Source organism: Ochotona princeps, chromosome 17, assembly GCF_030435755.1.
Source record: "Ochotona princeps isolate mOchPri1 chromosome 17, mOchPri1.hap1, whole genome shotgun sequence".
Lineage (NCBI taxonomy): Eukaryota > Metazoa > Chordata > Mammalia > Lagomorpha > Ochotonidae > Ochotona > Ochotona princeps.
In genome coordinates, this window is record NC_080848.1 from 601,241 (window position 1) to 625,675 (window position 24,435).

At 65.9% G+C, this 24,435-nt stretch overlaps 4 protein-coding genes across 6 annotated transcripts; 3 read left to right on the forward strand and 1 right to left on the reverse strand.

The window, feature by feature from the left end:
• Positions 1–1,581: 1,581 nt before the first annotated feature.
• Positions 1,582–5,402, forward strand: DUS1L (dihydrouridine synthase 1 like). 2 transcript variants are annotated; one of them, XM_004592837.2, is made up of 13 exons: positions 1,582–2,077; positions 2,212–2,320; positions 2,693–2,743; positions 2,930–3,042; positions 3,537–3,619; positions 3,691–3,794; positions 3,880–4,024; positions 4,107–4,203; positions 4,278–4,366; positions 4,564–4,706; positions 4,945–4,982; positions 5,097–5,172; positions 5,261–5,402. In XM_004592837.2, the coding sequence occupies exons 1-13, from the start codon at positions 1,841–1,843 to the stop codon at positions 5,398–5,400; spliced, it is 1,425 nt and encodes a 474-aa protein (XP_004592894.2). In that variant the 5' UTR covers positions 1,582–1,840; the 3' UTR covers positions 5,401–5,402. The 2 variants fall into 2 exon arrangements, with proteins under 2 accessions (XP_004592894.2, XP_058531567.1); XM_058675584.1 differs by having other exon boundaries at positions 1,783–2,077; positions 5,102–5,172.
• Positions 5,403–5,798: 396 nt separating this feature from the next.
• On the reverse strand, positions 5,799–8,809 carry GPS1 (G protein pathway suppressor 1). 2 transcript variants are annotated; one of them, XM_036498217.2, is made up of 13 exons: positions 8,719–8,809; positions 8,388–8,480; positions 7,906–8,087; positions 7,517–7,817; positions 7,359–7,436; positions 7,223–7,280; positions 7,020–7,105; positions 6,835–6,929; positions 6,654–6,759; positions 6,495–6,575; positions 6,283–6,420; positions 6,075–6,209; positions 5,799–5,905 (listed from the first exon to the last, which is right to left on the reverse strand). In XM_036498217.2, the coding sequence occupies exons 1-13, from the start codon at positions 8,749–8,751 to the stop codon at positions 5,831–5,833; spliced, it is 1,461 nt and encodes a 486-aa protein (XP_036354110.1). In that variant the 5' UTR covers positions 8,752–8,809; the 3' UTR covers positions 5,799–5,830. The 2 variants fall into 2 exon arrangements, with proteins under 2 accessions (XP_036354110.1, XP_004592895.1); XM_004592838.4 differs by having other exon boundaries at positions 7,223–7,283.
• Positions 8,810–8,829: 20 nt separating this feature from the next.
• RFNG (RFNG O-fucosylpeptide 3-beta-N-acetylglucosaminyltransferase) lies at positions 8,830–11,691 on the forward strand. The gene is made up of 8 exons (XM_058675585.1): positions 8,830–9,069; positions 9,704–9,752; positions 9,827–9,929; positions 10,410–10,563; positions 10,709–10,797; positions 10,881–11,046; positions 11,229–11,314; positions 11,380–11,691. Exons 1-8 carry the CDS (start codon positions 8,857–8,859, stop codon positions 11,459–11,461), a joined length of 942 nt encoding a protein of 313 aa, XP_058531568.1. The 5' UTR covers positions 8,830–8,856; the 3' UTR covers positions 11,462–11,691.
• Positions 11,692–22,005: 10,314 nt separating this feature from the next.
• LOC101536607 (carbonyl reductase [NADPH] 2-like) lies at positions 22,006–23,867 on the forward strand. The gene is made up of 8 exons (XM_058675689.1): positions 22,006–22,146; positions 22,285–22,382; positions 22,460–22,614; positions 22,745–22,787; positions 22,870–22,969; positions 23,061–23,125; positions 23,262–23,379; positions 23,662–23,867. Exons 1-8 carry the CDS (start codon positions 22,095–22,097, stop codon positions 23,865–23,867), a joined length of 837 nt encoding a protein of 278 aa, XP_058531672.1. The 5' UTR covers positions 22,006–22,094.
• The last annotated feature ends 568 nt before the right edge of the window (positions 23,868–24,435 follow it).

Here is a 24,435-nt window from a genome sequence, read left to right on the forward strand (position 1 = left end):
TTAAACCCTTACCAACACACACGTCTGTGGGGCTGGCCAGCCATGCAGGCTGAGGGTGTGTCAGCTGGGACCCCGCACCGCAGATCGGGGTGTGTGGGGTCAAGCCAGGCTCCAGCTCCGATGCCGCGTCCCTGGCGCGCACACGGGGGACTCCAGCTGCGGGCTCTGACCCACCCAGCCCACAGCACCCTCCTTCCCTGGCCCTCAAGGGAACATTGAACAAGAACAATTTTTTAAAAACCTCAGGTGTGGCAGTTCAGCTGGCAGATCTACATTTCAGCACCGGGACCCTGAGGACCCCAGGGACCCCGGCCCATGTCCTAGCCCTGGATCGGCTCAGCTCCGGCCATTGCAGGTTCCTGGGGTGTGACCAAGTGGAAGACACGTTTTTCTGTCTCCTCTGTAAACCTGCCTTTCCAATACAAATAAAATTTAAACACTTGGGCCTGGCGCCGTGGCCTAGTGGTTAAAGTCGTTGCCTTGAATGCACTGGGATCCCATATGGACGCCGGTTCTAATCCCAGCAGCTCCACTTCCCATCCAGCTCCCTGCTTGTGGCCTGGGAAAGCAGTTGAGGACGGCCCAAAGCCTTAGGACCCTGCGCCCACTTGGGAGACCTGGAAGAAGCTCCTGGCTCCTGGCTTTGGATAGGCGCAGCGCCAGCCGTTGTGGTCACTTGGGGAGTGAACCATCAGACGGAAGATATTTCTGTCTCTCCTCCTCTCTGTATATCTGACTTTGCAATAAAAATAAATGCTTAAAAAATTTTTAAACACCACCCCTCTCAGGGAGAGGGGCTGAGCAGCTGCAGTAGGCAGTGGCAGCCAGTGGGTGGGCGTCCAGCAGAACCCCCGACAGCACCGGGGACTGGGGGAGAAACCCAGAAGCCTAGAGGTCATGGCTTTCTGTAGCATTTAGTCACCTGACTCTTCTCTGCCACCATGGCCAGAGCTGGCTCGGCTCAGGCCAGAAGCCCCGGGTCCCCGGCATGTGGGGTGTCCCTTGCTGCCCTCCCAGGGGTGTCAGCTTTGCCTGCGGTGCCCTCCTACCTGTGCCCGGGCTGCCGGACACCTGCCGGCTGGGGTCCCAGGCTCCGGCAGGTCCAGGACATCTGCCAGCACACACAGGCTTCCAGGTCCCAGGCTGCAGACAGCCCAGCGGGCTCTGCCCCTCCAGTGATCAGAAACGCAACAGAGTCCCTCCACCCCTGGCTGCTGCCTGTCCCAAGCTGGGGATCTGGGGGTCCGAGGGCCGGGGTTCCCGGGAGCCTGGGGATTGGGGGGTCTGAGGGTCGGGGGTCCCCGGGAGGCTGGGGATTGGGGGTCCGAGGGCCGGGGTTCCCGGGAGCCTGGGGATTGGGGGGTCTGAGGGTCGGGGGTCCCCGGGAGGCTGGGGATTAGGGGTCCGAGGGCCGGAGGTCCCCGGGAGGCTGGGGATTAGGGGTCCGAGGGCCGGAGGTCCGGCGGCGCCGCTCGCGGACACAGTCCGAGCCCAGGGCAGGAGGCCGGAAGTCGGCCGGGCGCGCGTCTCCACGGGGCGGCGCTGTTTCCGGGCTCCGGGCGCGGTCACCGGCGACCCTGCGGGGGCTCGGGCCGAGGACGCGCGGGGAGGGAAGGCAGCGCCGGTGCGCGCCGCGGCAGGGCCGGCGTCCCGGGGCCGCACGCTCGCGGGGCCCAGGCCCGGTTCCGGCCGGCGCGCGCCGCTTCCGGGGGACGCGTTTCCCGCTGCACCGCGCGGGCCACCCGGACGGCCTGCGAGGCGCGCTTTCCGGCTGCCCGGGCGGGCACCGGCGGCCGCGGGAGTCGGGCGATCCTGGAGCGGCGTCGCGCCGCCGGGCGCCATGCCCAAGCTGCAGGGCTTTGAGTTCTGGCGCCGCACGCTGCGGGGCGCGCGGCACGTGCTGGCCCCCATGGTGGACCAGAGCGAGCTGGCCTGGAGGCTGCTGAGCCGCCGCCACGGGGTGCACCTGTGCTACACCCCGATGCTGCACGCGCAGGTCTTCGTGCGCGACGCCAACTACCGCAGGGAGAACCTGTACTGCGAGGTGTGCCCGGAGGACCGGCCGCTCATCGTGCAGGTGGGCAGGCCCCCGTGGGGCGGCTGGCCATGGCCGGGCTCGCTCTGCCCCCGTGGGGCGGCTGGTCATGGCCGGGCTCGCTCTGCCCCCGTGGGGCGGCTGGGATGGCCGGGCTCGCTCTGTCCCCTCTGCAGTTCTGCGCCAACGACCCTGAGGTCTTCGTCCAGGCGGCCCTGCTGGCCCAGGACTACTGCGATGCCATCGACCTGAACCTGGGCTGCCCACAGATGATAGCAAAGCGAGGTGCGTGAGGCCAGCGTGCTGGGGTCCCCCAGGGGGGCTTGGGTGGGGTGCAGGTGGGCTGGCCTTGCCTCTCAGCCCACTCCGGCTCTACGTGGCTGTCCTGGGGTCCTGCCTGCCCGTGTGCGGCCTTGGGGCCGGCCATGGACCTCACCGGAGCCCATGGGCAGTTGCCATGGCCGGACTGAGTCCCTCCTGGCTGGCTGCGGGACTGCCTGACCTCCTGTGGTCCCCTGACCTGGCCTGAGCACAGGCCCCTCGCCCCCAGGTCCTGTGTGGGAAGGGATGGTGCTGGGCATGGCGGGAGCGGGCAGGGGCAGCCTGGCCATGAAGAGGCAGCGCCCTACCGGGTGCTAGGAGGACCCTGCTTCACAGGTCACTACGGCGCCTTCCTGCAGGAGGAGTGGGACCTGCTGCGGAGAATGAGTGAGTTTCCCAGCATGACGCCCGTGGCCCGGACTCCCTTCTGTCGGGGGGCATCTGTCATGTGTGTGGCCACGGCACTGTGAGAGGGGGCTCCGGGGGACAGCCGTCCATGGGGGGTGAGCTGGGAGGGGACAGCTGTCACTGGGGGCTCCCACAGAGGCATCCCTGCCCCCGTCCCCTCTGCAGTTGTACTAGCCCACGAGAAGCTCTCTGTGCCTGTGACCTGTAAGATCCGGGTCTTTCCTGAGGTCGACAAGACCGTGCGCTACGCCCAGATGCTGGAGAAGGCTGGCTGCCAGGTGAGACTCCCCACGGGTCCTCTCGGGGTGCAGCTGCGGCCCTCCCCGTGCCCCTCTGACCACCAGCCTCCCAGGGCTGTGTGCTGGGGGCAGGGCGGTGCCCGGAAGGCTGCCCGTCAGACTTCTGTGCCTGAAGGGCGGAGTGGCATTCTCCACCCATTGGTTCATGCCCCTGATGGCCAGGACAGACACGCTGGGCCAGGTCCACACCAGGAACCCCATCCAGTCTCCCACACGGTGCAGGGCCAAGCGCCTGGGCTGCCTTCTGCCCTGCCAGGCACACGAGCAGGGGGCTGGATGGGAAGTGTAGCACCCAGGACTCACATTGGCCCTCCGGTGTGGGCTGCTGCTAAGGAGCTGAGAGGCAGGCCCTCAGGGGGCTGGTCGGGGCCGGCAGGAGCTGAGCCCGGGCCGGCAGGGGCTGAGCCCGGGCCGGCAGGGGCTGGTCGGGGCCAGCCCGGGCTGGTCGGGGCTGAGCTGGGCTGTCTATCCAGCTGCTGACCGTGCATGGGCGTACCAAGGAACAGAAGGGGCCCCTGTCGGGGGTGGCGTCCTGGGAGCACATCAGGGCTGTGAGGTGAGTGGACAGCGTCCTGGGGCTGTGGGCCCTGCCCTAGTGGGGGTGACAGCTGTGTGCCCTCATGGCAGGGAGGCTGTGACCATCCCCGTGTTCGCCAACGGCAACATCCAGTACCTGCAGGACGTGGAGCGCTGCCTCCGGGACACGGGCGCACAGGGCGTCATGAGCGCAGGTGGGCGCCTCGCCCCGCCCCAGCCCCTCTGCCCCAGCTGCCTGCCGCCCACAGCCCCACGCCCGTCCCCGTCCCGTCCCCACAGAGGGCAACCTGCACAACCCTGCCCTGTTTGAGGGCCGGAACCCCGCCGTGTGGGAGCTGGTAGAGGAGTACCTGGACCTCGTGCGACTGCACCCCTGCCCGCTGTCCTACGTCCGAGCCCACCTCTTCAAGCTGTGGCACCACACGTAAGTCCCCCAGGGGATTGGGGCAGCTTGGCTGCACCCTGGGGCCCCACCCCTGGTGACAGGGCCACCTCGGGCTCTGCAGGCTGCAAGTCCACCAGGAGCTGCGTGAGGAGCTGGCCAAAGTGAAGACGCTGGAGGGCATCGCTGCTGTGAGCCAGGAGCTAAAGCTGCGGTGCCAGGCAGGTGCCCGGCAGCAGGCGGCTGCTGGGCGGGAGGCATGCTCGGGCCCGTGACTGACCGTAGCCTTCCACAGGAGGACATGGCGCGGCAGGAGGCGGGCTCCCAGTCGGCAGGGGACCTGCCATTCTCCCACTGGATCTGCCAGCCCTACGTGCGGCCGGGGTGAGCCCTCAGTGGGGTCTAGAGGACTGGGGGCTGCCTGCTTGGGAGGACCTGGCTCTGCCGTCCTTGGAGGGCTGTGCCAAGGTCTTCCCCAGCCCAACTTCTGGATTCTGAGAAGGGTGATGGGGTCTCCTGGGGCCTGCCGTGTGGCTTTGCACAGCCATGGCCCTGAGTGGCCGACCGACCTGTGCCCTCAGGCCCCGGGACGGGAACACAGGTCCCGGCACCCGTAGCAAGCGGGCCCTGGAGGAGGAGGAGGGCGGCTCGGACAGCCTGTCCAAGAACAAGCAGAAGAAGCGGCTGAAGAACCCCCACAAGAGCTTCGACCCCTCCCTCAAGCGTGAGCACTGCTAGCAGGGCCCCCTTCACCTCGTCCCCCTCTGCCGGGGCCCGTGGGAGCTGAACCCCAAGTGCCAGGACAGACACTAGGCTTTGGGCACAGGTGCCAGGCAGGGCCGATGAGAGCTACCATGGGAATTCCTCCCAGTGCCAGCTTGATCGGGGCAGCAGGAGGGGCCAGGGGGCCTGGCTGGTGACAGGGAGGCAGTGCCAACCAGCCCTGCGTGTTCTCTCCTCAGCAAAGTATGCCAAGTGTGACCAGTGTGGGAACCCAAAGGTGAGTCGACTCCCGAGGGGCGTGGATGCCCTGCGGTCTCACCACTGCCCTGGGAGGGGGGTCCCGGCCTGGGTGCCCCGTGGCAGCCTGGCTCACTGGCTGTCCTGTGCCCAGGGCAGCAGGTGTGTGTTCAATCTGTGCCGCAGCTGCTGCAAGAGGCGAGCCTTCAGAGAGACCGCGGACTGCCCAGGTGGGCACCAGGCCAGGCCTTCCACCCACCGGGGGCACAGGCCCCACCGACCGTTCCTAACCCCACCTCCCCTTGCTCCCTCCGCCAGGTCACGGTTTGCTTTTTAAAACCAAATTGGAGAAGTCTCTGGTCTGGAAAGGGGCCCAGCCTGGGCTGCAGGATCCTCCACAGGCAGGGCCCGGGACTCCCGGGGGCCTCTCGCAAGTCGTGGGCAGTGCCCTGGCCTGAGGGCCCTGCCCCGCTGCCGACACCTGGCCGCACCTCCTGCCCTGAGACCCGGGACAGGCTGGCGGGCCCTGCCGGTGCTGCACCAGGGACGGAGCCCAGGCTGGACCTGCCCTGTCCCCTTGTTTTCAAGCAAACAATAAACGGGTTAAAAGACCTGTGTGGGGAGCAGACCGTGCGCCCCGAGCCCAGGGGCCACTCTGGCCTAGGCCCTTCCTTGCCGCCCTCACGGCTCCCAGGGCTTCCTATAGAGAAGTCCAGCGTGAGCCAGGGGGCAGCAGCCCCAGGTGGACACAGCAACAGGGCAAGGTCAAGTCAGCTCTTTAATGGTGATTTCAACGGTCCAGAGAACAGGGGTGGGCAGGGGCAGGGCTAGCTGGCACTTCCCCGGGCCTCCTTGCTGGAACGGGCAGCAGGAGAAAGCGGGGCACCTTCACATGTTGGTGCTCATCCGGGACTGGCTGTTGGCCGGGGTCAGCTCCCCCTGGCTTCCTTCTCGGGGTGGGGACTGCAGGGAGAAGCACAGCCATCCAGTAGGGCAGGGGCAGCCCCCCCAGCCACCAGTCACCCGGCAGTCCCCCCAGCCACCGGTCACCCCCCCAGCCCCGGGGCAGACCCCCCCAGCCACCGGTCACCCCCCCAGCCCCGGGGCAGCCCCCCCAGCCGCCGGCCGCCACCTTCACATGGATCTGGTTGCGCAGCACAGCCGCCCGCAGGATCATGGCTTTGGCACGGCGCTGGAACTCCTTGCCCATCAGCAGGGACTTCTCAAAGGTGGTGCTGCGCTGGTCCACGTCCCGGGCGTACAGGATCTGTGTGGACACAGCAGGTCCCGGCTCAGCAAGGCCCAGCCCCGCCACCCCGCCCCGGGCTGCCCCGTCCCACCTTGCTGTGCGAGTCGATGCGGGCGTTGATCAGCCCCTCCAGGATCAGCTGTGTCAGTTCGTCCTCCAGGGCAGCCACTGTGGTGTTGAAGGCCGTGGCCATTTTGCGCATGTCAGCGGACACGTAGGGGCTGAAATACTGCAGGCCACGTGGGGTCAGCGGGCAGCTGGGGCCCAGCCTGCCCCTGCCCAGCCAGCTGCTGCCCAGCTCACCTGGATGAGGGCGCGGTTGCGGATCTGTGTGTACAGGGTCCTGACGTGCGGGGCCAGGTACACGTCCAAGAGCAGGTTGTCCTGCAGGGGGAGCGGAGCGGTGAGGTCCTGGGGCGGGGGGACCCGGCGACACCCGGCCCACCTGCGGGCACGGCCCACCTTCATCTCATCGAGCATCTTGAGGCACGAGGCGTACTTGGACTCGTAGAACTTGAAGGTGATGTCTCGGACCTGCGGCTCCAGCTCCAGGAACAGCTTGAAGGAGCTGCAGAGGCCAGCTCAGCGCGGGCCCTGGCCTGCCCCCCGCCCACCCTGCCAGGCCCCGGAGCCGCCCCCTCACCTGCTGGAGATGACATTACGCTGCAGCTCCTGCCGGTCGAAGGTGGCCAAGGCGCACAGGCCACCGTAGATGGCCACATTGCTGGGGGACAGCAGCTAGGGGTGGAGAGAGGGGCAGGCTGGGGGCGGTGGGACGACAGGATGGAGGGGCGGGCCGGGGACCGACCCCAGAGCCACGGCCCTCACCTCCGGAAAGTCGCAGTGGTCGAAGGAGGCGAGCAGGAAGCACTTGGCCGCCTGCTTGTACTTGCGCGCGGCGAGTTCAGCCAGGCCTGCGGGTGGGGTGGGAGGGCAGCTGGCCACGCCGGGCTGGCAGGAGGCGTGCAGAGGCGGGCACTGCTGGGGCTCCCCCAGCCCCGACCGGGCACCCAGGGCAAGGCGGGGCTCACCTGCAGCACACTTGAGCTTGGTGAGGATGGCCTGAGTCTGGCTGTCCCGCTCCCCGCGCTGCTGCAAGGGGAGGCCACGGGGTGAGGCCCGCAGCACGGCCCGCAGCGCCCCCCGCCGCCCCCGGGGCAGGCCTACCTCGGCGATCTCAGGGGTCGACTCGGCCTTGCTGACGTAGCTCAGCACGTGCGACCAGTTCTGCAGGTAGACGCTGACCTGCAGGGGTGCGGGTGCTGAGCGGTGCCCCTCCTGCCAGGTGCCCGCCCCTCCTGCCCGGTGCCCGCCACCCCGCCCACCTTGATGACGTTCAGGCACATGTTGATCACGTGCTTGGCGCTGGTGCAGTAGTCGCGCGCCCGCGAGTAGCACTTGAGCGCGTTGCTCAGGTCGCCGCAGTCCAGGTAGTGGTCGCCCAGGTCGTCGTGGCCGCGGCGGATGCTCTCCTTGATGGAGTTGCCCTTGTAGTTCTTGAGGTCCGTGTCCAGCTTCTCGAGCTTCAGCAGCGCCTTCTTACGCGTGGCCTCCACCCAGGCCGTGTCCAGGGGCGGCGGCTCCACGCCGCACTCGGGCACCGCGTCGGGCGCGCTCTGCAGCTCCCTGCGGGGCCGGGGGTCAGCGCCGCGGGCAGCCAGGCCGGAAGGCCCTGCGGCCCCACGCCCACCCGGCCAGGCCCCAGGCCCCCCACCTGGTGGCCTCCGAGAGCTTCCGGTGGATGTCCTCGTACATGTCCACGTTGAAGGTGCGCTGCACGAAGGCCAGGGCCATCTTCAGGGCCTCGACGCGCAGGGCGGGGCAGTGGTCGGCGATGAACTGCAGCCGCTCGATGCGCATGAGGCCGCTGTAGCTGGCCGCGTACTGCTCCAGGTCCTGCAGGACAGCGGGAGTGGGGGTCAGCGGGCAGTGGGGGTCAGCGGGCCGGGCACAGCGGGCAGTGGGGGTCAGCGGGCCGTGGGGGTCAGTGGGCAGTGGGGGTCAGCGGGCAGTGGGGGTCAGCGGGGCCGGGCACAGCGGGCAGTGGGGGTCAGGGGGCCGGGCACAGCGGGCAGTGGGGGTCAGGGGGCCGGGCACAGCGGGCAGTGGGGGTCAGCGGGGCCGGGGCAGCCTGGGGTAGCCCCTGGGTGCAGGCTCTGAGCAGGAACCCCCAAGGCCCTGGGGCCGGTGGCCTACCAGGGTGGGGTTCTCCACCACGTAGTTGACGTCGGGGGCATTCTGGGGGTCCTCCTGGGGGTCCACGTCAATCTGCATGGGCTCCACGGCGCCCTGCAACACAGGCCGGGCCTTGGCGGGGGCAGGGGGAGGCTGCACCCCGAGACCAGCTCCCTCACCCCGACACCCCGCAACCTCGCCAGCAACCTCCCCCTCTCCCAGCTCCCTCGGCCCGCAATGCCAGGGGACCAGCCCGGCCACGAGCACGGCGTCCACCCCGGGCGTCCGGCCCACGAGCAAGGCGTCCGGCCCACGAGCACGGCCTCCCGCACGGCCCCCGGGCTCCCGGTACCTGCAAGCTGAACACCTGCACCGGCAGCGGCATCCTCTCGGCCCGCGGCGCGCCCCGCTTCCGGCGCGGCCCGCCACTTCCGGCGCGCGGGGCGCAGCGCGCAGGCGCGGCCGCCGTTAAAGGGGCCGCGGCCTCCGCATGGGCCGCGCGCTTTGCCGGGGCTGCGTGGCCCTGGCCGCGCTGGCCGCCCTGCTGCTGCTGCCCCGGCCCCGCGCCCCGCCGGCCGCCCGCCGCCCCGCGCCCCGCCTGCACCCCGAGGACGTCTTCATCGCCGTCAAGACCACCCGGCGCAACCACGCAGGCCGCCTGCGGCTGCTGCTGCGGACCTGGATCTCCAGGGCACGGCCGCAGGTGGACGCGGGGGGACAAGAGTGGACGCGGGGGACAAGAGTGGACGGGACACGGGGGGACAGGAGTGGACGCGGGGGGACAAGAGTGGACACGGGGGGACAAGAGTGGACACGGGGGGACAAGAGTGGACACGGGGGGCAAGGGTGGACACGGGGGGACAAAGGGTGGACGGGACGCGGGGGGACAAGAGTGGACGCGGGGGGACAAGAGTGGACGGGACACGGGGGGACAAGAGTGGACGGGACGCGGGGGGACAAGAGTGGACGCGGGGGGACAAGAGTGGACGCGGGGGGACAAGAGTGGACGGGACACAGGGGGACAAGAGTGGATGCGGGGGGACAACGGTGGACATGGGGACACGGGGGACAAGAGTGAATGGGACAGGCTGCAGGCAGACAAGAGTGGACATGGGTGGACAGGACACGGGTGGACACCAGTGGATGGGACAAGGGTGGACACGGGTGACAGGCTGCAGGTGGACGGGTCACAGGTAGACGGGTCACCAGGTAGCAGGACACAGGTAGATGGACTGCAGGTGGACACGGGGGGACGGGCCCCCAGGGAGAAGTGCAGGGTGTCTCCCCGAGCGCACTCACGTCTGTGCGTGTCCACCGTTTCCCCTCCCGGCCCCCAGACCTTCATCTTCACCGATGGCGACGACCCCGAGCTCCAGAGGCAGGCAGGTGAGCAGGGGGCCAGGGCAGGCTGGGGGTGTGTGGCCACGTCCAGCACTCACGCCCTCCTCCACGCGTGACAGGTGACCGTGTCATCAACACCAACTGCTCGGCCGTGCGCACCCGCCAGGCATTGTGCTGCAAGATGGCGGTGGAGTACGACAAGTTCCTGGAGTCGGGGCGCAAGTACGTAGGGGTCGCGGTGGGCTGTCCTCCCCAGAGCCCCTGGCCAAGGCCCACCCCCAGCCCAGCTCTGCCGAACCCCTGGAGCTCCATCCCCTGGAACCCTGCCCTCCAGCCCTGCACCCCCAACCCCTGGAGCTTGACCCCCAATCCCTGGAGCTCCAGCCATCACCCCAGCCCCCTGGAGCCCCACCCATCACCCCAGTCCCCTGGAACCCCCCTCTGTAGCCCCCCGCCCTCTAATCACCCCAGCCCCCTGGAACCCCTCTTGCCTGGCCCCGCAGCCCCCTGGAGCCCCGCCTATCACCCCAGCCCCCTGGAATCCCCTTCTCCAGCCCCCCTGGCCCCTAATCACCCCAGCCCCCTGGAACCCCCTTATCTGGCCCTCTAATCACCCCAGCCCCCTGGAACCCCCTTATCTGGCCCTCTAATCACCCCAGCCCCCTGGAACCCCCTTATCTGGCCCCCGCCCTGTGCCCACAGGTGGTTCTGTCATGTGGACGATGACAACTACGTGAACCCAGAGGGTCTGCTACGCTTGCTGGCCTCCTTCTCCCCCAGTCAGGACATCTACCTGGGGCGGCCCAGCCTGGACCACCCCATCGAGGCCACCGAGAGGGCCCAGGGGGGTGGCACGGTGAGAGCCTCCCGGGGCTAGGCGGGAGGGCCTAGCTGTGGGGAGGTCCCACGGCTACGTGGGTGGGATGTTCTCAGGGCCCCAGAGGTGCATGGGAGAGCAGGGAGGCCACCCCCCACACACACACCCTGCTGCTTGTCCTCAGGTGACCACGGTCAAGTTCTGGTTCGCCACTGGAGGAGCCGGCTTCTGCCTCAGCAGGGGCCTCGCCCTTAAGATGAGCCCCTGGGCCAGGTGAGGGGCGTCCCAGGGCCAGGTGGGGGTGCCCTGGGCCAGGGGAGGGGTTGCCGCAGGCCTCTGAGCAGCCTCTCGCCCAGCCTGGGCAGCTTCATGAACACAGCCGAGCGGGTGCGGCTGCCGGATGACTGCACGGTGGGCTACATCGTGGAGGGGCTGCTGGGAGCACGCCTCACCCACAGCCTCCTCTTCCACTCCCACCTGGAGAACCTGTGGAGGCTGCCCCCCGACGCCCTGCCTCAGCAGGTAGGTGGGCACGGAGTCTGCAGAGAGGGGTGCCGGGCGAGGCTGCGAGGAGACGGCTGCGGGGCAGAAGGTTCTGGGCCCTCTCACGTCTGCCCTGCCCCTCCCACGCCTCTCCCGTCCCCGCTGTGGGCCCAGAAGGCGGGAGCGGTGGAGGGCAGGGGCTCAAGAGCCTGTGTTTCCAGGTCACCCTGAGCTACGGGGGCCCCGAGAACCCACACAACGTGGTGAACGTGGCTGGGGGCTTCAGCCTGCAGCAGGACCCCACGAGGTGAGTAAGCTGAAGGGGGCCCCAGCCTGCTTCCCCACGCGCCTCACCCTTCCCTGTCTCCCCAGGTTCCAGTCTGTCCACTGCCTGCTCTACCCGGACACAGACTGGTGTCCCCGCCAGCCCCAGCTCAGCCTCGTGTCTCAGTGACCCTGGCCGTGGCCTCCCCCCAGCCTCTGTGGGCTCACTGAGCTGCCAGGCCTGCGGCCCCACGCTCCGCTCCCCGGCGGGCTCCCTGGACGGCAAGACAGTGGGCGCTGGGCGCCACCACCCCAAGACCTAGAGAAGGCTAGGCCGCCAGGGCGCTGGCCGCTGCCCCCACAGCCCAGCCCCACATCCCAGCTGTGCCTCAGGCAGGCCCTGGGGGCCGGCCTCACCATCGCGGGGACCACACTCACCACCCCGGGATCCACCCTCCCCATGGGGGCCCGCCCTCCCCACCCCGGAAGCTGCCCTGCTGCCCAGCCCAGCACTGCACCACTGCCGTGGGGGGAGCAGACATGGGCCGGCTCCCTGTACCTTCCTGCCAATGCAGTGACCAAGTAAAAGCTCCGTCTGCCATGGGGGTTCTTTCTTCTTCTTCCTCCCTGCGGCTGCTGGGGGCTCCTCCCAGCTCCCTGCGTGCTCCCACCACACGGAGTCCTCGTGGCCACCGGCAGCCACACAGCCTGCGGCAAGGCGGCCTCGCCCCCGGGCTGCTCTGGGTTCTCGGCAGGGGTGTGTTTGCCTGCATGTCCCTGGGTGTGTGCACACGTGCCTGGGTGTTTGTGGACAGCCTGGGAGCCTGTGGGGATGAATGAGCAAGTATTGTCACTGAGTGTCGGGGTGGCCATCTGAACCTTCGGGGTGAATGGTGTCAGGAGGAGGGGTCACCCCCCCAGCTGCAGCTCCCAAAGCCGTCCTGAACTGTGTTATGTCAGCTGAGAGCCGTCCTGCCTGCCCCCTTTCTGAGTTCTGGCCGGCTGCGGGTTGTCCTGCGCCTCAACCTTGACCCATGCCCACACCGTCACAGGCAGATCTGGGCTGCTGTCAGCTCACTCCAGGGCAGAGGCTCCGTGGGGGGCAGAGGGTGAAGGGGCAGCCACAAGGGGACATGGACATCCGGCTGAGGCCAAGACCACCTCCTCCGGGGCCGCCCGAGAGCCCCTGGGCAGCGTGGCTGGCAGCCAAGGGCCCCCAAGGCTCCCCAGACCCTGCAGGCTGGAGGGGCCTGGACAGCTGGCCCGTGACTGGGAAGAGCCACCGGGCAGGCAGGGTTGTCAGTGCAAACAGCACCGGGAAGACTGGTGGGCGGAGAGGACGGGCTTGGCCAGAGCCAGCCTGAGTACCGTGGGCATCAGCGTCTGGCACCCCACTGCCCCCTCTGCCCACAGCTGTGGCAGGCCTGCAGCTGAGCAGACGGTGCCCAGCCTGGCTGCCAACAGACAGCTGCTTGCTGGGGGCCAGGCTTCCCTTCCTGCCCTGAGGTCTCCAGCAGGGGGTGCTGTTGTGTAGGTGGGAGGCTGGGTTCACAGTCACAGGGAGGACAGGGCTGCACGTGGTCGCCTGGTGACGGCCCAGGGAGGACACTTAGAACATGACACCCCATCATGGCCCTGCTGGCACCTGAGTCCTGCGTGGCCGTGGCCTAGAGGAGCACCGGGCTCAGCATGGCCCATTTCTCTCCCCGTCTCCTTTGCTCACTGCGACTCCACCTTCCAAATAAATATTTTTATGAAGAAGCAGGACTCAGGATGAAGTGCCTACACTGTGTGTAGAAGCAGCTGACAGGCCAGTAGGGCCGGAGACCCTGAGTCAGGCTCCATGGGACCGGAGACCCTGAGTCAGGCTCCATGGGACCGGAGACCCTGAGTCAGGCTCCATGGGGCCGGAGACCCTGAGTCAGGCTCCATGGGACCGGAGACCCTGAGTCAGGCTCCATGGGACAGGAGACCCTGAGTCAGGCTCCATGGGGCAGGAGACCCTGAGTCAGGCTCCATGGGGCAGGAGACCCTGAGTCAGGCTCCATGGGGCAGGAGACCCTGAGTCAGGCTCCATGGGGCAGGAGACCCTGAGTCAGGCTCCATGGGACCGGAGACCCTGAGTCAGGCTCCATGGGACCGGAGACCCTGAGTCAGGCTCCATGGGACTGGAGACCCTGAGTACGGGTGCAAACGCTCCAAGTGCTGAGTACAGACATGCCTCCTAACGCCACGTCACCGGCCCCTGGTGTGGGCACCTGCAGGGCTCACCCCGACCATGTGTCCAACAAATGGTGCTGGAAGATCGTCCATGTGCCCGAAGGAGCTCTGTCCTGCACTGTGGGCAAAACGCAACAGCGGGCCAGCGCTGAGCCATGGTAAAGTGGGTGAGACCACCACATGCAGCACCGCCAGCATTCCATATGGTTACCAGAAGTCCTGGCGGCCCCAGCTCCCTGCCTGTGGCCTGGGAAGGCAGTCAAGGACAGCCCAAGGCCTTGGGACCCTGCACTCCTCTGGGAGACCTGAAAGAGGCTCCTGGCTCCTGGCTTCGGATCGGTTAAGCTCCAGTTGTGGCCATTTTGGGAGTGAAGATCTTTGTCTTGCCCCGTATATGTGCCTTTCAAATAAAAACCTTTAAAAAAAATAAAAATAGAATGGCTCGCACACATGTGAGAGCTGAGACCGTGCTGGGCAGGGACTCAGTGTGGCAAGACCCACGACACGCGGAATGGACCCCACGGACACTGAGGGCGCAGAGCCTGGAGGACCCTGCAGGCGTGGGACAAGCGGAGTGCCACACGTGAGCGCAAGCGCACACCCCTGACGCCCCAAGGTTACCCACAAACAGCACCCAGACCCCACAAAGGGTGAGTGAGGAGCAGCCAGGATCCCAGAAGGCGGCTCTGGGGACCCCGCCCGCGGCAGCTGGGCAGAGTCCAGGGAGGGAAGAGCCTGTTTCCCTGTGTCTCCCTTTCTGTGAAAATACCAGAAACAGTGACGGGGAGGGTCCCGGCCTTGCCCCATCCCGCCCAGCCCCCTGCCTGGGGCCTGGGAAAGCAGTGGAGGACGGCCAAGGCCTTGGACCCTGCACCCGGTGGGAGACCCCGACGGGGCAGCTGGCTTACTCCCGGCGCAGCCCAGCTGTGGGAGCCATTTAGACAGGAAGCCAGCAGGCGGAAGAGCTCCATAGCTGTCTTCCCTTCTGTCCCTCTGCGTTTTGTTCTGTTTCGTTTTTTTAAGATTTATTCACTTTTTTTTTTAGGGCCCGGCGGCGTGGCCTAGCGGCTAAAGTCCTCGCCTTGAAAGCCCCGGGATCCCATATGGGCGCCGGTTCTAATCCCGGCAGCTCCACTTCCCATCCAGCTCCCTGCTTGTGGCCTGGGAAAGCAGTTGAGGACGGCCCAATGCATTGGGACACTGCACCCGCGTGGGAGACCCGGAAGAGGTTCCAGGTTCCCGGCTTCGGATCGGCGTGCATCGGCCCGTTGCGGCTCACTTGGGGAGTGAATCATCAGACGGAAGATCTTCCTCTCTGTCTCTCCTCTGTATATATCTGGCTGTAATAAAATGAATAAATCTTAAAAAAAAAAATTTTATTCACTTTTAGTGGAAAGATCTACAGAGAGAAGAAACAAAGATCCTCTGTTGGCTCACTCGCCAGTGGCTGGAGCTGAGCCATCCGAAGCCAGGAGCCAGGAGCTTCCTCCAGGTCCCTTATGCGGGTGCAGGGTCCCAAGGCTTTGGGCCGCCCTTGACTGCTTTCCCAGGCCACAGGCAGGGAGCTGGATGGGAAGTGGAGCACCCGGGACAGGAACCAGTGCCCATATGGGATCCCAGCCCTTGGAAGTGGAGGATTAGCCCGTTGAGCCATCGCACTGGGCCCTATAATTTTGTTGCAGATTTGTGCATCAAAGGCGTTGTCAGGTGAGCAGAAAGGCAGGCTGCAGAACGGGAGAAAACGTCAAATAACACTGTGTGTGCCAACCAACAAACCATGTCCTGGCAGCTCCTGGCAGCGGCCAATGGAGGGCTCTGTGTGAATCAAGAACAAACTTGGCAGGGGGTGCACACAGAAGTTCATGTCAGCAGTGCCCAGAAATCAGAAGCCAGAAAGCTGGAACAGATGCAGACAGGTGAGTGGCAGAGTGGCGCGGGCTGGCGCAGGAACGGGCGTGCCTTGGAGACACGAGGGGCCCCGGAGAGTGGTTCCAGAGCAGGAGCTGGGCAGAGGGCCTGGGGGCAGAAACAGGGCTTGGGGTGATGAAAACGTGGGGTCCCACACTGACCAGGCCCCAAAAGCTGTCACCGGAGCCATGCCGAGGGTTCTGTAGATTGCCTGGGGAAGGGAGTTTGGGGCTGTGTGGGGCTGCCGAGGGAGTGTTTGGCAGGTGTGCAGTGACTTCCGAGGACTTCCAGGGACCAGGCCGCTGCACTCTCAGGTGAGGAATGACTGCGGGGTTTCAGGGACCAGGCCAGCACACAGGTAAACGAGGGGGCTGAGTGAGGCAACCAGGGGAAACTGGAGGGCATGTCTGGGTCACACCGAGGCACCTGCCCACGTGGAAGACCAGCTGGGCAAAGAAGCGTCGTCCGCCGCCTGCGGGCACATGGGAAAGCTAGGGCTGGGGGCCTGCTGGGCAGCGCTAAGCCACAGTACCTACCAGCCAGTGTTGGGGTGAGGGGTGGGCTTGCGAGAGATCCAGGCTGGGTACCCACGGGCCCACCTGGAGGCCAGTGCAGAGAGGGGGCTGTGCCAGGCTAGACAACTGCAACTACCAGTTCACATGAGAGCTAGGTTGGGGGCAGCTGGGCTGTGCTGTGCTGGGGTGGACTGGGCTGTGCTGGGGTGGACTGGGCTGTGCTGGGGTGGACTGGGCTGTGCTGTGCTGGGCTGGGCTGTGCTGTGCTGGGGTGGACTGGGCTGTGCTATGCTGTGCTGAGCTGGGCTGTGCTGTGCTGGGGTGGACTGGGCTGTGCTGGGGTGGGGTGGACTGTGCTGGGCTAGGCTGGGCTGTGCTGTGCTGGGGTGGACTGGTCTGTGCTGTGCTGGGGTGGACTGGGCTGTGCTGGGCTGGGCTGGGCTGTGCTGTGCTGGGGTGGACTGGGCTGTGCTATGCTGTGCTGAGCTGGGCTGTGCTGTGCTGGGGTGGACTGGGCTGTGCTGGGGTGGGGTGGACTGTGCTGGGCTAGGCTGGGCTGTGCTGTGCTGGGGTGGACTGGTCTGTGCTGTGCTGGGGTGGACTGTGCTGTGCTGGGCTGGACTGGGCTGGGCTGTGCTGTGCTGGGGTGGACTGGGCTGGGCTGTGCTGTGCTGGGGTGGACTGGGCCGTGCTGTGCTGTGCTGGACTGGGCTGTGCTGTGCTGGGGTGGACTGGGCTGTGCTGGGCTGTGCTGGGGTGGACTGGGCTGGGCTGGGCTGGGGTGGACTGGGCTGTGCTGCGCTGTGCTGCAACACACCAGCTAGCTGTGACTGGGAGCAGGCCATGTCAGGCTCGGTCAAAACTCCCACTGGTATACACAAGATCCAGGCTTTAAGTGGGGTTGGAGGGGGAGCTGTGGGGCCTCCCCTGCTAGGCTGCAGCCCACTGGTGAGCACTGAGGACCAGGCTGGGCAAGGCAGCGGCACCTGTCAGTGTAAGCGTGGGCCAGGTCTGAGCTCAGCTGCAGCGTCCACGGGTGTGTGTGACGGGTGGGATGTGGGGCGGATGAGTCTGGGCCACAGTACATGTTGGCAAAAGCTGGGGCTGGGCCCACCTAGGTTATGGCAGGTGCTGGTGTGTGTGTTGGCTGGTGCAGGTGATGGACCACACCTGACCTGCACTGCTGGCACACACGAGTCAAGTCTGGGGTCACACCAGATGAGGTTCCTTGGGGGACTCCCCAACCAGACTGCTGGACTCAGACCCCGGCCACAGGGAAAACCACAGGCTGTGTGGTCCGACCTCGGAGCACATGTGTCAGGACTGGGCCTCCTCGGTTGCTGATGCCTGTGCAGTGGACAGCAAGTCCAGATGCACATGGTGGACATGACGGCCAGCTCCTCTGGGCCAGCAGGGCACAGCTGCTGCCTCGTCAAGGGTGGAGAGTTGGACAGGTTGGACTACTCTCCTGGCCATCTCTGCAGCACGTTCCTGGGCCTGTGACCACACTCAGGTGGACTTGGTCAGCCAACAGACCTTGGAAAGATGTTCTCAACTCGAGCAATGAAGCCGACAAGAAATTCCAGAGTTACCCCAGCGGCTCAGGCAGCACCTCGAGTGCTCTCCCCACATCGGGAGCTGCCACCACAGGACGTCCCCATCCCCGGGGGTTGACAGAGAGGACTGACCCTCCCCTCCTGGCTCCCCAGCCCCACCCCATTATGCCACCCAGCTACCTCCAAAGTCCGACCCTCCCCCACTCTGCTCTGAGGCCTCTCAACTATGTAAACAACTTTGTGGGTTTTTTTTAAAGATTTATTTTATTTCACTGGAAAGGCAGATGTACAGAGAGGTGGAGAGACAGAGAGGAAGATCTTCAGTCCGATGATTCACTCCCCAAGTGAGCGCAACAGCCAGTGCTGCACCGATCCGAAGCCAGGAGCCAGGAACTTCCTTCTGGGTCTCCCACAAGGGTGCAGGGTCCCAAGGCTTTGGGCCGTCCTCCACTGCTTTCCCACAAGCAGGGAGCTGGATGGGAAGTGGAGCTGCCGGGATTAGAACCGGCACCCATATGGGATCCTGGTGCGTTCAAGGCGAGGACTTTAGCTGCTAGGCCACTGCGCCGGGCCCAGTCCTTTTCTTTTTTTTATCTGAGCTGGTGATGTGAGAACAGGTCAGCCATAGCCTGGGCCTGGGCTCCACAGATGTGGAACCGCCAACACCCTGTGGGAGCTGTGTTGAGACACACGGTCTTTGTCTTAATTTTCATTCTTCATTCTGTTGTCCTTATCTACTTGAAAAGTAGATTGCTGTGTGGCTGCTGTTCTAAGTCAAGCCGGCTGCTGACCTTATTTCACGGCTTCTCATGGGAATGTAGTGATGGAGAACTGGGGCCTACCATACCCAGATGTGGGGTGCAAGGCAGGATGCTTCTGCTTCCGGGTCAGACGACCCCCCGGGGAACTGTTGCGATGCGTAGGCAGTGGGGCGCTGGACTGTCTGCCGCTGTTCCAGCGGTGTGGGGGCACACTGAAACAAGATATGTCAGGGGTGGGAGTTGGGGGGGACCCCAGTCCACGTGACATCGTACCACAACATTCAAAAATTCAAAACAAAAATTTAACAAAAATTTAAAAAGGAAAGTAGAACAAGAAGGAGAGAGGCAGAAACAGAGAAGCGAGCGCTCCCATGCCTGGGCCACTGCCTACAAGGGCTACAGCCGAGCTGAGCTGCTCCAACCAGGACCCAGGAGCCTCCTCCATGTCTCCTACACGGCAGCAGGGCCCCAAGCAATTAGGCTATCCTCTGTCGCTCCCAGCCACTAGCAGGGTGCTGGGTCCCGTGGGAGCAGGCCACACCACCTGCCAGGGTGCTGGGTCCCGTGGGAGCAGGCCACACCACCTGCCAGGGTGCTGGGTCCCGTGGGAGCAGGCCACACCACCTGCCAGGGTGCTGGGTCCCATGGGAGCAGGCCACACCACCTAACAGGGTTTCCTTCTCTGTTGTCGGGTGTCACTGTGACCTGGTCTGTGTGTCACTTCTTCAGGCTGATTTGGCGTGTAGGGTTTCTCTGAGCTGCTTATTGTGACCAGGAAGTTGATAATTGTTGTGGAACCTGGCACGCATGGGGCCATGGCTTACTCAAACCCAACTCGCATTCTCACCGCCCAGGTGTGTGGTCACCTGTGGTCACCCATCTCATCCTAATGCGAGGGGTCCAACAGCATGGCTGCAGGGAGACGCCCTCCTCATCCCATAGAGGTGCACCCAGGCAGCTTGGGCTCCCATGGGCCTGGCCTGCACCTGCCAGCTGACGTCACCACTCCAGCCCCACAACTGAGGGACCAGAGGAGGCAGGGAACCAGATGACCCTGCTGTCCTGGGGTGGACACACACATACAGGGGCCCTAGGCTAATCCTGCCCTGGGAGCAGCAGGCCCAGGGTGGGCACACACACACAGGGGCCCCAGGCTAATCCTGCCCTTGGAGCAGCAGGCCCAGGGTGGGCACACACACACAGGGGCCCCAGGCTAATCCTGCCCTGGGAGCAGCAGGCCCAGGGTGGGCACACACACACAGGGGCCCCAGGCTAATCCTGCCCTGGGAGCAGCAGGCCCAGGGATTCTCAGGGTGTCAGTTTACACCTGCCTGATCCACACTCTCTGGAGTTGCTGCGCTGCCCCTCGTGACCCCTGGCACTGCCCGCTTGCCCCAGTTTTGTGGCTCTGCTACTGTGGGTGCGGTACCTTAGCCCTGGATGCGAGGGAGGTGTGGGGCAAGTGTCTGCATCGCTGTCCGAGCCCTGCCCCTCCCCCAGCAGGGTGCCCCAGTGTCCCAGGGTGGGTGACTCGGAGCAGGGAGCCGCCGGGGGTGCAGGTCTGGGGTTCTGAAGCGATCTGCCTCGGGCAGCAGGCCTGGGGTTAGGGCTGAGGCCCCAGGGTGGCCAGTGGGGGAAGAGGTGGGCTGTGAGGGAGGTGGAGACAGAGCGAGGGCCGGGGAGCGGTCACAGAGGCCAGAAAAGGGAGCACCCAGACTGCTGCTCCCTCCAGCACCACAGAGACGCGCCGGGCCCCACCCACACCTGAGACCTTGAGATCACCGCAGGAACCCCACAGATGGGCAGCTCCCAGGAGGCCGGGGCTTTCCCTGCCCTGACCGTAGAGCCTGTCCAGGCCTCACCTCCTGACAACTCCTGACATGGATGCCTGAAGGCTGGACCGCGGTTCAGGGCTCTGGGTCAGCCATGTCCCCAGGGTGGCCAGCTGGTCCCAGAGGAAGACACGGGCATCCAGGGTCTGGCTCTCTGTGCATGCTGAAGGCCTTGCCATCTCTGCCCATGCTGCCTGCTGCCACTGCCCAAGAGGCCGTCTCCACGTTGGCCTTCCTGCCCTCGGGGCTCTGCCATGGGGCCAGCGGCGGCAGCTTCTCCCAGAGCCGGGATGGTGCCGGTGCTGGGCCGCTCTGGAGCCGGGAGCCCAGGACTCCATCCGGGTCCCACACAGGTGCAGGGACCTGGCACCTGACCACCAGGGCTGCTTTCCCAGGGCATTAGTGGGGAGCTGGCTGGGGGACAGAGTGGCTGGACAGAGCCAGGTGCTCGGACGCGGGTGCTGGTGTCACCAGCGGTGGGATCCACCTGCTGCCCTCACATTGAGCTTAAGCACCTGCGTGAGTGAGAAACCAACGCCTACTCCAACACGGCCAGGACCTGGATGCCCCGCTCAGTGTTCAGATGACAGTGGAAGGCAGACACAGCCAGGTGAGTCCCAGACACGCGGGCGTCTGAAGGCCTTGTGTGGCAGGGATTGGGTCTGCTGGCATATGAGCGCGCCGCCCAGCGGGGCTGGGACCTCCTGGCTCTCTGGCTAGGATGGCATTGCACCAGGACCCGTGGGACTCGGCGGCCTCTGGGGCATGATGGCCTGCTGGAGTCCAGCTCCAGCTGAGTTCGGAACTCGCGAAGGGTACGTGGATGAGGCGCAAAGAAAGAGAAGGACCACTAGGATTCCTTGATCATAATGGACAATGCGGGAAAGCTGTCCGCTTTATTTATAGTCAAACTCTGGGTCAGACTTTTTACGTCATGGTCAAGTGGGTGTTTCTAAGGATAATTCTGCCATTTTTTTTACTTTAAAACAATAGAAATTCCTGCTACAATTCTTATTCTACAACTTAATTTTATATCACAAAGAAAAGGAGAACCTAAAGCTGGAGGAAAGAATGAAACCCTAAATACAGGTCCCTTGATTAGCATAAGGTCAGTGGGGACAGCCAAGACAGTATGAATAATAGAAGGCCCTTTTGTAAAACATTATTATTGACATTAACCTCCAAGTTCACCTTGAGTAAAAGGCCAACTCCGCAGTAGCAAACAATGCCTGAATGGATGGAACTCTTCCGCAGGGGGGGTCCAGTGTCCTTGCAAAGGAAGGTGGAGCTGCATTCAGGTGGTTGCAGAGTCATCCGCCCAGGCCCTGCCTCACAGTGGGACGTCCCTTGCTGCCCTGCCTGCAATGGGACAACGCTCTCCACACCCTCGTGTCCCCCACATCCACTGCACGGCCCCCAACAATGGCCAGCCAGCGTTGCACCTCAGTAGACCTTGCCCCATCCCAGGACGCCCCGCTCCCATGAGGCCTCAGGGGAGAAGTCCCTCCAGCTGTCCCTCTGCCTGGGGCTGCACTGGAGCCTGCCTGGGGCTGCACTGGAGCCGGCCCAGGACCCTCGGCCACTGCCCAGGTTAGCAGGCCCCAGCTGCGGATCTGTGACAGGTGCTCCCATCCCGGGGGGTGGGCAGCGCAGGACAGAGCTGACATGGACGCAGCCCATTCTCCCATGGCCCGGAGACCATTTCCTGTGCTGGCAGCAAGGCACTAGAGGGCGCCGTTCCCCTCCTGGCCAGAGGACAAGAAGGAAACCCCAGAGTCACCCCCTGCTGTGGCTCGCTCTCTCTCTCTCTCTCTCTCTCTCTCTCTCTCCTTCCCTCTCTCTCTCTCCTTCCCTCTCTCTCTTCCTCCTTCCCTCCCCCTCTCTCCCACACTCACAGCCTGGGTTGGAGCCCTTCCTGTGCCCTGCCCAGGCCCCTGCCAGGCCCACCTGGCCCCACCCGAGCCCTGCCCGCCAGCCCCGGCCCATAAAACCCCAGCCTGCTCCCCAGCAGGCAAGACCAGAGCCAGCGCCATGCAGCCCAGCTTCCATGGCCTGCGGGCCCTGGTGACCGGTGCAGGGAAAGGTGCGAGTGGGGGGGGCCAAGGAGACCCAAAGGGAAGCCCACGGCCTTGCCTGCTGCCCAGTGGCACTGCTGGCTCACACCAGCTCCCAGGGGCCCTGGCCGTGCTCCCAAGGTGCTCACTCAGGGTTTGTCCTGCAGGGATCGGCCGGGACACCGTGAAGGCGCTGCATGCCCGGGGTGCCGGCGTGGTGGCCGTGAGCCGCACCAATGCTGACCTGGTCCACCTTGCGGATGAGGTAAGCTGTGGCCCCGAACCCTACCTCGGGAGCCTGTTGGGACCACACCGCTGGCCACCTCCCCCTGTGTCCCACAGTGCCCTGGGATCCAGCCCGTGTGCGTGGACCTGGGTGACTGGGAGGCCACGGAGCGGGCGCTGGCTAGTGTGGGCCCCGTGGACCTGCTGGTCAACAATGCTGCCGTGGTGCTGTCACAGCCGTTCCTGGAGGTCACCAGGGAGGCCTTCGACAGGTGGGCACAGGGACAGTGGGGACAGGTGGGGATGGGGGACAGTGGGGACAGTGGGGACAGGGACAGTGGGGACAGGGACAGTGATAGTGGTCAGAGGGGGCTCATTGCGCACTGGACTCCTGTCCTGCAGGTCCTTCAATGTGAACCTGCGCCCCGTGTTCCAGGTGTCACAGGTGAGCCTATGTGGGTGGGGACGTGGCCCAGTGGAGCCAGGCAGCTGGGTTGGGGTCAGCTGACACCCGCCCTCGCGTCCAGATGGCTGCCAGGAGCATGATTGAGCGTGGCGTGCCTGGCTCCATCGTCAATGTCTCCAGCATGGTGGCCCACGTCACCTTCCCCAACCTGTCCGCCTACAGTGAGTCTCCCCAAGCCAGCAGCTCCCACACAAGGGACCCCATCCCCGGGCATGCAGCTCAGAGGACCTGGGGCTACCTTCCCCCCAACAGGTTCCACCAAGGGCGCAATGACCATGCTGACCAAAGCCATGGCCTTGGAGCTGGGGCCGCACAAGGTGGGGGCTGGAGGCCGGCCGGGGTGCAAGGGGTTCAGGCTGGGGTGTGGGGGGAGTGGGGCTGGAGGTGAGGCCCAGGTGGAGGCCCAGAGTCTGGGGAGAAGGCCGGCAGCTGACACCCAGGGGCTCTGGCCAGATCCGAGTGAACTCGGTGAATCCCACGGTGGTGCTGACCGCCATGGGCCGGAGGGTCACAGAGGACGCCGAGCTGGCCCAGAGGCTGAAGGAGCGCCACCCGCTGAGGAAGTTTGCAGGTCTGGGACTGGGATCCGGGGTCTGGGGTCTGGGCTGGGTCTGGGATCTGGGGTCTGGGGTCTGGGCTGGGTCCGGGGTCTGGGCTGGGTCCCGGGTCTGGGTTCTGGGCTGGGTCCCGGGTCTGGGTTCTGGGCTGGGTCCGGGGTCCGGGGTCTGGCTTCTGGGCTGGGTCCGGGGTCTGGGGTCTGGGGTCTGGGCTGGGTCTGGGGTCGTCTGGGTCCGGGGTCTGGGCTGGGTCCGGGGTCCGGGGTCCTGGGGTCTGGGCTGGGTCCGGGGTCCAGGCCGGGACCAGGGCAGGTCCGGGTTCAGGTCCGGGTTCGGGGCCGGGCGGTGGCCGGTCGCACGTTCCCTGTCGGCCGCTGACGCCATCGCTGCCCGCGCAGAGGTGGAGGACGTGGTCAACAGCATCCTCTTCCTGCTCAGCGACCTCAGCGCCTCCACCAGCGGCTCCTGCATCCTCGTGGACGCCGGCTACCTGGCCTCCTGAGGAGGCTGGGGCGCAAGGGCCTGGCCGAGGTGGCCTGGTTTGTCCACCTCCCCGCGTAGGCCCCGCCCCTCAAAGCCCCGCCCTCACATCAGGCCCCGCCTCCAAGGTCCCACCTTCTCAAGGCCCCGCCCCGCTCGCCCGGTTCCCTCAATAAATATGGCTTCTCTGCCGGAAGCAGCGTCGCTGGCGGACGGCAGCCCCGCCGCTCTCAGGCCCCGCCCCCGCTGGCCCCGCCTCGCGACCCGAGGGCGCAGGGCGTTTCGTCATGAGGTGCCCTTTGCCCCGGGCACGTGCAGCGCCCAGCGGGCCCCGGGCGAGGAGGCAGGACGCCGTGGACGCGTGCCGGCGTCGGGCGGCGCTTCCGGTCGGTTTGCGACCTTCTGCCCGGGCGGCCGATTTCTATGTCCCCGGCCCCGGCAGCAGGCCGGCCTGCGATTGGCCGCGCCCCGCCCCCACCGCCCGCCAAACGCGGCCAATCCTCGCCGCACAGAGGCGGCCTGTGGATGTCCCCGCCCCCGCCGCCCAGGCCGGCCTGCGATTGGCCCCGCCGCGCCCCGCCCCCGGCGCC

Bases quoted from the DNA above. Each gene is read 5' to 3' on its own strand.
- RFNG (XM_058675585.1), top strand. From the start codon at position 8,857: ATGGGCCGCGCGCTTTGCCGGGGCTGCGTGGCCCTGGCCGCGCTGGCC. The intron at 9,070-9,703 runs GTGGACGCGGGG...CCCGGCCCCCAG, and splicing joins TCTCCAGGGCACGGCCGCAG to ACCTTCATCTTCACCGATGG. The intron at 10,564-10,708 runs GTGAGAGCCTCC...GCTTGTCCTCAG, and splicing joins GGGCCCAGGGGGGTGGCACG to GTGACCACGGTCAAGTTCTG.
- LOC101536607 (XM_058675689.1), top strand. From the start codon at position 22,095: ATGCAGCCCAGCTTCCATGGCCTGCGGGCCCTGGTGACCGGTGCAGGG. The intron at 22,383-22,459 runs GTAAGCTGTGGC...TGTGTCCCACAG, and splicing joins TGGTCCACCTTGCGGATGAG to TGCCCTGGGATCCAGCCCGT. The intron at 23,380-23,661 runs GTCTGGGACTGG...TCCGGGGTCCAG, and splicing joins CCCGCTGAGGAAGTTTGCAG to GCCGGGACCAGGGCAGGTCC.
- GPS1 (XM_004592838.4), bottom strand. From the start codon at position 8,751: ATGCCGCTGCCGGTGCAGGTGTTCAGCTTGCAG. The intron at 7,106-7,222 runs GTGAGCCCCGCC...CCCCACCCGCAG, and splicing joins CAAGCTCAAGTGTGCTGCAG to GCCTGGCTGAACTCGCCGCG. The intron at 6,210-6,282 runs GTGGGACGGGGC...GTGTCCACACAG, and splicing joins GCATCGACTCGCACAGCAAG to ATCCTGTACGCCCGGGACGT.
- DUS1L (XM_004592837.2), top strand. From the start codon at position 1,841: ATGCCCAAGCTGCAGGGCTTTGAGTTCTGGCGCCGCACGCTGCGGGGC. The intron at 2,744-2,929 runs GTGAGTTTCCCA...TCCCCTCTGCAG, and splicing joins GGACCTGCTGCGGAGAATGA to TTGTACTAGCCCACGAGAAG. The intron at 4,983-5,096 runs GTGAGTCGACTC...TCCTGTGCCCAG, and splicing joins ACCAGTGTGGGAACCCAAAG to GGCAGCAGGTGTGTGTTCAA.